This window comes from Syzygium oleosum, unplaced genomic scaffold (genome assembly GCF_021117445.2).
Source record: "Syzygium oleosum isolate NSW1041296 unplaced genomic scaffold, Sole_v2.1 Sole_v2.54, whole genome shotgun sequence".
Lineage (NCBI taxonomy): Eukaryota > Viridiplantae > Streptophyta > Magnoliopsida > Myrtales > Myrtaceae > Syzygium > Syzygium oleosum.
The window spans coordinates 413,855-424,091 of NW_026607538.1; the positions used below are offsets into that span (position 1 = coordinate 413,855).

General features: G+C 40.2%; 1 protein-coding gene across 1 annotated transcript; it reads right to left on the reverse strand.

The window, feature by feature from the left end:
- Positions 1-5,330: 5,330 nt before the first annotated feature.
- On the reverse strand, positions 5,331-6,037 carry LOC130136916 (heavy metal-associated isoprenylated plant protein 47-like). Its single transcript, XM_056307519.1, has 3 exons — positions 5,936-6,037; positions 5,735-5,813; positions 5,331-5,526 (listed from the first exon to the last, which is right to left on the reverse strand). The coding sequence occupies exons 1-3, from the start codon at positions 5,939-5,941 to the stop codon at positions 5,390-5,392; spliced, it is 222 nt and encodes a 73-aa protein (XP_056163494.1). The 5' UTR covers positions 5,942-6,037; the 3' UTR covers positions 5,331-5,389.
- Positions 6,038-10,237: the final 4,200 nt, after the last annotated feature.

The window sequence follows — 10,237 nt, forward strand, 5'->3', positions numbered from 1 at the left end:
TGATAATCTCTCACCTTCTCTCGAGATTTGAGACTATCGAGACTCGGACAGTCTTAGGTCGATACGCGTAACACCTAAATAGCCACCTGTTAGTGAGAGATCCTAAGATTTCAAAACGAGCTATTTTGATCGCGATATTGAGCCGAATTCCGATATCAAAATTTCAAGGGTAATTATGACTATTTTGTAGGACGGACATCATTTTATAGTGGCCAAGTAAGTTTGGGACAAGAACGGCTGAAAATAGGAATTTCGACAAAAATTGGGAAAATTACGGTTTGCCCCGTGGCACCGGGCGGGATTCGGAGGCCGTTTGAGGTTATTTTTCGCGGCCAAGGTCATTTTGGAGTGGCCACGTACATTTAGAGTGGTTTTGGACAAAACGGGAATTTCGGCAAAATTGGAAAAATAATATTATTTTATTCCCGGACTTCGCAGCGATTTTCGAAGGCGTAGAAAGTGAATTTCGCGAATCCGACACCGTATTATGTCTCCCATGAACATATAGGACCGGTATGGACAAAAATTGAAATTTCGGTCCGGGATCGGAAAATTACGAAAATGCCCCTAGGCCATTTTAATTTATTCCGAAATTTGGATAAAATTTGAGGACTAACTAAGGTTAAGTAGACCAAACCAGACCTGGTCAGCCTTGGTTAGGGGCATTTGTCCATTATACCCTTGAATTATTGGAGAGGAGTGAACCTAAGCCGTTGGATTCAAGGGCAAATTGTCCAAACCCTTGGATTGTTGACACTTGGACTCCACTCACCCAAGTTTGACCACTTTTGACCTGCTTCTTCTCTCTCCTCAGTCCCTCTCAGCTCAGGTTCTCTCTCTCTCCCGAGCAGCCTCACGATCGTCCTCTTCACGCCGCTCCTCGGTCATTCGCTCCGCCCACCCATTGTTCACGCCGTAAGCCAGCGCCGGGCCGGAGCTCGCGACCTCCGGCCGCCGCACAGCACCCCCTGGCACCGCCCCAGCCTCCGTCGACCAGCCCCACCCTCTGCATTGTCCGCCCCACAGCAGCTGTTCCAGGCGAGAGAGAGAGAGAAACACCGCCGGTCTTCACCTCGCCGGCACCGCGCCGCCGTCCACCGTCGTGCGCCGCCCTCGTCGACCACCTCACCCTCACCGTCTCTCTCCACCATCCTCGCCCGTACGCCCAAAGCAGCCCCTGTCTCGGTTGGGTGTGTGGCCGTGAATCACACCGGGCGCCGCCGTGACCGCCCGGCTTGCCCCGGAGCTCCGCCTCTACGCCGATCCTCACCGCGTGTCGGTAATCGACCGCCCGCTCCCGTCGCCTCGAGTCGATTTTAGGCGAGTATAAACCCCTAAACCCCTAATTAGTTTAATTGTGCATTTTTAGGGGTTAATTAGGCCTAATTAAGGTGTTAATTAGGCTCATTTGAGGCTTAATTAGGTGTATTTGGTGGCTGGATGTTTAGGGTAAGTGATTAGGCCCTAATGAGATGGTTTAAAGGTGGTTTAGTACCTAAATGTGAATTTTTCCTGGTACTGTTCATGGGGCTCCGAAATTGTGTAAAATTGTCTAAGTGTGGCACTAATTAAGCTCAAGTACTAATGACTTGGAAGTGGACATTTTGGGGATTATTTAGGCTTATTTGAACCTTAATTAAGTGAATTTGGTTGTTGGGTGATTGGGGTTTGAGATTAGAGCCTAATGAGGGTGTTTAATTGTGGTTTAGTGGGCAAAATGTGTCCTCCCCTAGTACTGTTCATTGAGTACCGAATTTGTGCAATTTATCCAGGTTGAATACTTAGTTGAGTCATTGGTTGATGGCAAGGAATTAGGCATTTTTAGAGGTTACTTAGGACTTATATAAATCCTATCTTGTGACCCCGTACCAATGAGAATGAGGACTAAGTTTGATTTACCCAAGGCGGGCCTTAGGTGCATTACATTGAATTGTAATAAAGGTGCGAATCATTGTCGAGTGGATTGGGTGAGAACGGAAGTATATTGATTGTCTTGAGGATGAGTTGAATGCGTCTAAGTCGAGAATGAGTATGCTTGGTATATTAGAGTGGGCGATTAACCTTGAGTGCCTTGGCTTGTATTCATCTCTCGTGACGTTGATTGATCGATATTGGACGCATTGATGTACATGGTTGTAGTGAGTTAAATTGTGGCCTTCGGGTCGGGTCTTCGGGTCGAGTTAAATTGTGGCCTTCGGGTCGGGCCTTCGGGTCGAGTTAAATTGTGGCCTTCGGGTCGAGATAAATTGTGGCCTTCGGGTCGGGCCTTCGGGTCGAGTTAAATTGTGGCCTTCGGGTCGTGGCCTTCGGGTCGATTTAAGTGAATATGTTTTATATTGATATTAAAAGTCTAACCTGCAGGGCAGAGTAGTGAATTGGGCTGTGGGCCCGGGTGAGCTTATATTGATTGTTATACTGGTTTATTTATCTATTTATGTGTTTTATTTACCCTCTGGAGGTGCACATTAGCCTAGTTTAGGATTAGTGGTTTTTACTTGCTGAGTTTTCTCACGGTTGTGGTAAAACCGACTTTTCAGATCTCCCGCCATGAACTTCGACGATGCACCGTTATGCTTTGGGATTCCCCACCATATAGAGCGTACGCTGACCGTGCACCCCGTGGGGAACGGGGAGAAGTACTATAGACACTATGCTTTAGTATGGGTAGACGTAGGCTTAGCTCACTTTGAGACTCACGAGTACCTAGCCTGGTGTTTCCAGGATCGTTTTGGAGTAGAATTCGGTCACATCAGGTCCGCCGACGTCCCGTTTGTGGGAGAGGGTCTGCTAGATATTCAATGTCCAGACGGTGATATAGTAGATGTTGATATGGAGGGCAATCCTGATTCTGAGGTTGAGTACGAGATTGTGGAAGAAGAGGAAGAGCACGAGGAGCTTGGTAGATTAGCTTTCGAGCCGGAGATAGTCGATCCAGCTCCAGAGCAGGTGGACGCAGAAGCCCCTGAGCTTATGGACATAGACGAGTACGAAGAACAAGACCTTGAGCCAGAGATAGAGTTGGAGGCCATGAGTTCTGAGGAGGATCAAGAGCGACTCGAGAGTTCTTCGGAGTCGTCGGGTTCTGATCCTGACTGGGTATCGTAGGTTAGATATCAGCATAGGAGTGAGGGTTGACACTTTTTGACCGTACCCCTCCGGTAGTTAGTTTGACACCCCTAGGTCACCGATCCCTTTTTGTTCGTGACCTTTTGATGTACCTTTTTGTTTATAGATGGATAATGTATATGGGGGTTTAATCAATCGTAATTTGTTTTCTCTTGCCACTCGTGGTTGCTTTTAAATTGTCTGGGTGTATATATATATTTATTATTTATACGTCGTTTCTGCATGTGGCGTGTTTTCTCTGATTTGGGTTTCGGGTCGGTGCCGTAACCTGGGAGCGTCGCGCTACTATTTCGACCTATAAGCGGGATGCTCATGCTTCGTGGGGTACGGGGCGTGACAAAAATACCATTAGAAGGCTTCATCATTGTTATTCTTAAGTAGGAAAAAAGATGAATAATATTACTTTCTAGGCTTCTAGCCACCAAAATGATTCTATTGAAAGTAGTTTCATATTCTAAGACAAAAGGACATGGTACAAAGTTCAAACTCAAATATTATAATTTTAACTAAACTACTTCTAACTAACAAAATGAAAAGCTCTTAACAAATTATAAACACTGTGCTAATAAACAAACTTTGACACTAAACGATGTTTAACTCAAATTAATTTTTTTTAAATAACCTAAGAAATGTCAAACTAAGATTAATATTTGAAATTCAAAGAAGGACCGCATTTAAATTTGAAATTGTAATTGACCAAAATAATCAATACAAAGAAATAAAAAGATTGGCAGTGAAATATGGGATTTTGTCGCAACATATTTAATCTAATGTGGAAGAGTAAGAATTCGGTAAAGAAAGGAATTAATATCTCATTGACATGTTATGGCTAACTAACATTATATATCTCCCTCCGAACAAGGGTCACGAGAGATGACCAAAATGAGCAACAAATTCAAATAAGAGGAAAAATCTGTGGATGGAGTTTTGAAACAAGGGAAGAAATAGATGCAACTTCTTTGACATTAGTTAGGAATAAGTGGTAGGTGAGTTATTTTTCTTTTCAATTGCAAAAATTGAGTGAATGATCAACGCGGAATTAAAATAATACATTCATATAAAAATACATAAGCAAACAGTTATTGGATTCATTATAACAAATAAAGAATTTATATTAATGACTAATATTCTCAAAGCGACCGAACTTACATATTTTACTTATAGCATTGTGTTATCATAGTTATTCGAAGAAAATTTAAAAAGTTTAAGATGATAATCTATGTAAGTTCTGTGTAAGGCATGGTAAATTGTCATATGATTAGTATATTCGTTTATGGTACTACTTTTTTGCAACAACTTAATTTTAACACTTATATTCACTTAGAAGGTCAAATGAAATTCGGTTTTAACTTAGAATGACAAAACCTGATTCCTTTGCCAAGATGTCTATTTCAAACTGGTATGTAGATACAACATTTCATGGGGTTGGGGACTTGGAACGATATTTGGTCATCCTCGTGCAACTTTTTGCTAATCGAGAAATGACTTTAATGGGAATCTTCACGGAAAAGGTCGTAGATATTCAAGGTCAATCCGATTGTAAAAATCTCGACTCCCCTAATTAAAGTATGAAACCACGGCGTAAACATTACGACTTTTAGTTGTTAGCAGAGATCTTCGTACTGCTTTGACCCAACTACAAATTAGCTGGATTCTCTGTTTACAAAAGGAACAAAGAGCTTATTTTAGATTATTAAAAGAGGACCAAGACCCTAGCAAACGACTTTGCCCATAGAGTCCGTTGGTAATTAGAATTCTAGTCCGCCTTCTCGGCTAGAATTCTTAGACTTGGTGACCTTTCTACATGACCATGTCTCTCCCCCTCTCTCTCATCGAATGACTTGGTAAAATGTTTAGTCGCAAATAGATTTATAGGAGGAAAAAAAGAAGATAAACAACGAAGTATCTACTTTGATTGACTTGCTCCTAGGATCATGTGTAGACCCTCGATCTACTCGGTGACAAAAACAAAGAATTAGACAAATAGATTCATTAAAAAAAGGACTGCCTATGTAACATCCCACTAAATAAATTAAAATCTTTGATATCGTTATTCATATGGAATCATAATTGTAAAAGGAGCCAAGAAAAGTAATACAAAAAAATTTCGACAGCCTCCTAATGGAACTCGACAATCTCTCTTTCTCTCTCTCTTTCTCTCTCTCTCTCTCTCTCTCTCTCTCTCTGAAAATAGGAAAAGCACAGAAAAGAAAAATCTGAGTCATGTCAGTTTCTTCATGTGAGTATTTTCTTTACATGGGTGTTACTTCGCTTCTCCGAGGCTAATAACTTCAGTCGGACCGACCTTCTTTCTTAAACGGTTGACCAGAGGCACTGCGTCAACTCCTTCCCCAACCACGACCACCTTGTCTTCTCCTTCAAAGGCCACTGAGTTTACACCTGCAAATGTCGACAACATGGCTTGTCATGGGCGTTCGTTGTGTAAGGGACACGCTAAATCTAAGCAGAAAGTGATTATTTATTTGTTTTGGAGGAACCGAGGTTGAGCAGAAGTGATTATTGAACATCAGGCACGATGAAAACGACGGCGAACGAGGCCGATCGACCTAAGTATAAACCTAGTCCATTCGAGGTAGAGGGTCATTACCGTCTGATCCGGAGATGATCTGAAGTGCCTTGGTTCTGCATTTCTGGCAGCTCATCTGAACCTTCAATACGATTTTCTTCTGCGGATCAACGCACAGACACAGTCAACACGCCAAACCAGATAACTCAAAGATATAAAAAGAGAAGAGAAACAAGAGATCTGGACACCCAAAACATAAGCGCACAAGCAGAGCACACAAACCTTCATGTTTTCTCAGATATGCTCTGATCAAATCAATGGAAGCAGAAAGTTATACAGGAGCCCGCGCACGTAAGCCCTAGAGAAATGAGTGAATACTGGTCTGGAGCGTTGAGAAGACGTGGGTGGTGTTGAACGGCTTTATAAACACTTGTGAATGGCTTATACAGACACACGCGTTGATGGCGCGTCTTTGAAGCCTTCTCGTGCAAGGCAACATTGACGCAGGAGGAGGACCCAAATAAAATAAAGAACGAAGAAAATCGTTTCATTTCAAGAGAAGCTTCTATCGATGTGACGTCATAATTCGACCGCCTACTTAGGTCATAGGTGCATCTCCGGGTGAAAATTTGGAGTCCAACCAAACTAATTATATCATAAAATACACGACATGTGACCACTGATTGGATATACTATGAGGAAGCCAAACTGCTTTTGAATTGTACTCCGATACCATATAGGAAAAAGATTGCTTAAGGATTAAGATGACGAGTGCCTAGTAATTGTCCTTTGTGTCGCTTACGTTGAAGAGTATTGAGATATGTAAGTTCATTTTTAATATATTTTCAATTTTTTGCGGGACAAATTGAACATTCGAGAAGAATGTAGAACATTTTAGTAGATATGCGTATTGTGCACGCCGGTTAATCAAGCCATTGCTGTATAAGAAAAGGTCAACAAAAGTAGTGAGGAATGGAAGCATTGGCTTTCATCTGAAATTTTTGCATTGACTCAACTCGCGCCTTTGGTAACATTGTTATCATGAAATTAATATTAAATTAAGGGATATATTTACTAGAAGTCTTATAACTTGTCACCAAAGTACAATTGAGTCTTAAAACTTGCAAAAAGTGCAATCAAGTCCTTAAACTTGTCAAGTTGGTTCAATCGAGTCATAAAGTTAACACCGTCAATTTATGTGACGGAAAATGCTGACATGGCATATTTAAATCATTTTCTCTCTCCTACGTGACATTTATTATTGTTATTATTTTAAATATTATTTAAATTAGATTAAAAAAGTAAAGAAAGCTAAAATTTTATTTGGGTGAGCCTCGCAAGCCCTTTAGGCACTGCCCGAGCCGTCCGCCCTTGCCAGGGCTTGGTGAGCCTCCCCAACCCCGGGTGAGGCCTTGTCAGCCCCAGGCGAGGGCTGGTGACGCTCACTAGGCCTAAGCGACGGCCGGATTCACCCAGATCTGGGCAAGCCTCACTAGGGCTTGGCGAGGGTCGCTGGCCCTTGCCTGGGGCCGGCGAAGGTCGTGGGCCACTCCGGCGATGGGCCGCAATGATAGTGTCCAACAGGGAGGACTCGCCTTTCTTTTTCTTTTTTTTTCATTGTTATTTTTTTAAAAAAAATTAGCTTTTTAAATTTTTTTATTTAATTTAAATAAGATTTGAATGAGAAAATAATAATAAATACCACGTAGGAGACAACTTTAATTAGTTTTACTATTTAAATTTGGATCTTGTTCACAGGTGTCCTGGAATAATCGTTAAACATGCTTTAATGAATAAAGTTCTTATTTCCTCAGGTAGATTGCACATAACACTAGAAAAACAGTACATGGGAAACTATTAACGAATCTTGTTCACCGGTGCCTTTAATCACAATTGTTAACAAATGCTCTTGGAGCACTTTTTAGCAAAATCCTTAACATAAATTACCAAATGATAAGAACGTGGGCGTTTTCTTTAAAGCACAATATGTACGAAAAATTTATTGACTTCAATGAACTTTCGTCAAGAATAATATTAGGTACACTAAAAAATTTACAATTTTTTTTTAAATGATGAGATGTAATTAGGTATTACATATGTCTACTTGCCCAATGCCTGGTGTACTAGTTTATAAATTATTTTTTATATCACTAGCATTACTATTTTTGCGGGAAAAAAGGCCACTAAAGTCAGGCGTTCATGTTGAACATGTTAGATATACGTATTGTGCACGACGGTTGATCAAGCCATTATTGCTTTATTAGAAAAAGTCAAAAAGCAGTGAGAAAAGGAAGCATGGGCTTTCATCTGAACTTTCTGCGTTGAGTCAAGTCGTGCCTTTGGTAACATAGTTATCATGGAATTAATATTAAATTATTTCTCCAGTTTGAACTCACATATAGCACACACTCCGAGTTTGAGAATTGTAGTGTGCGAGTAATTTCGGATGTGGCGTTTACCACTTTGCTTGGTTATTACACATTAGAGTAATCGAGAGTAGTGCTAGAGTTTTCTATGTACGAGTTTTTAAAGGTAAGTTCTGTATAAAATATTGTGAGATAATACCTTTGGGTTTACTTTGTAATATAAATTTGAGAAATTAATCTCTTGTCGTGAAGTATGTATCAACAATTAGGTTGAACTATGTAAATATCCGGTATCCTTATTGTTTCTTGTTGATTTTTTCAAGTAATTGCTTTCTCCCACATCTTGTGATATTGAATTGCAAATTCTGTTATTTTCCACACATGCCTACAACCATCATATGTTAAAAAAAATCATATGTTAAAAGAAAAAAAGCTATGCTCATGTACTTGTATGTTGGAAACGGATGAAAGAGAAGAGATTATATAGAGGATGGACTCAAGAAACTATTTTATAGATATAAGTGCCATCTAAAATGTGGGTACAAAGAGAAATCCAAGCGACCAAAGAACATCGACTTAGAACTTTTACACACTCACGACTAATAAAATAGTTCACGAAGAACAAAGCAATAAAGTAAATGCACTAGAAAAGTAAGGTTTGAATCTAGGACAATGTCTTCCATGTTGGCTTTTAGCTTTTGGTTTCATTAATCAATCCACAAGATCCTCAACGCTTAATAACTTGGTTGACCTTCCAACTTTCTTCCTTAATTTGCTCACAATCTTCACTGCATCAACTCCTTTCCCTTTCTTGACCAAAAAAAAAAAAAAACGCCTTTCCCTTTCACCACCATCTCGTCTTCACGCTCTTCATCAAAACCCACAAATTCTGCCCCTGCAATGACAATAGAAGCATTGTAACTTAGCAGTTTTATATCGGATCATTGACGTATGCGCAAAATTAAAAATAGTTACGAAAAAAGCCATCTTTCCGACACCAGTTTGGGTAAAAAGTACTTTTCACTAGATAATGTTAAATATTTTGGTGTGTAATTAGGTATGTTGACCGTATGATATATGATTTCTAGGGTTTGTCACCATCGGCTGTAGCTGCAATCTGACATGCCTTGGTCTTGTTTTTCTGGCCCTTCAAACCAAGCTTAATCACAATCTTCTTCTGCAGAATGATGGAGAAAGCTTAGAATATCGATTAGCAAATAATGAATGTGTACACAAACACAAAATAAATAAACATCAACTATACTAGTAAAATGAGTTAGTGCAAGTACTAACCTTGGTCATGTTGTCTCTGTGATCACTTTCTCTGCGAAAAAGACATCCGCGAGATGCTTATACTCAAGATGAACGAGGAAAAACAAAAGGAAACTCTGCAGTGCTTCTTATATAATATGAACTCGGCCATGCCGCTAAGACTTCGACGCGTTACAGCTATTTAGCTGCTTCCCTAAGGCAAAATTCGTTTGTATGAACGTGCAAAATCTTCAATTTGACGTTCTCTACAGCATGGTCATGTGGCCTTTTGATTTGGTCCGATTGAAAGCGGAACGACTCGATGGACTTCCGTTGGCTAGCTGATCAATTTAAAGTTGACTTAAAAGAAGTCTTCCTTAGTGAGAACTTCACGTGCCCCAGCAAGACGTCCATTGCAAAATATTATTAGCTAGATCATTCCATGGAGATCGGGGCATGGATTTACATCTATAATTCTCTGGACTTATAGTGGATTTATTTGTGGCCGACTCTTCCTATAGAATAAGTACCAATACTCAGACCGAACCAAGTTAACATCTGGTGCCCTTATTGTTCATTGTTATTTTTCTCTAGTAATTTCTCCTCTCGCATATTGAATTACAAAATTCGTTATTCTCCCTGTTATTTCACACCACCCACAACCATTAAACGAAGAAGAAGAAGAAGAAGAAGCAGCAGCAGCAGCCATGCTCGTGCACTTAGTCATTAGGAAGAAGAAGAAGAAGAAGAAACCATGCTCGTGCACTTAATCATTAAAAGCAGATGATAAAGGAGATATTATTAAAGAAGGATAGACTGAAGAAACTAATCCGTAAAAGAAGGGCCACGTAAAACGTGGCTACAAAAAGAAATCCAAGCGACCAAAGAACATCGACTTAGAACTTTTACACACACACGACTAATAAAATAGTTCACGAAGGACAAAGCAATAAAGTAAATTTGCTAA

What these genes read in the sequence shown, in the direction of transcription:
- LOC130136916 (XM_056307519.1), bottom strand. An exon ending in GATCATCTCCGGATCAGACG is followed by an intron (nt 5,527 to 5,734) that starts GTAATGACCCTC and finishes CGACATTTGCAG; the next exon opens with GTGTAAACTCAGTGGCCTTT.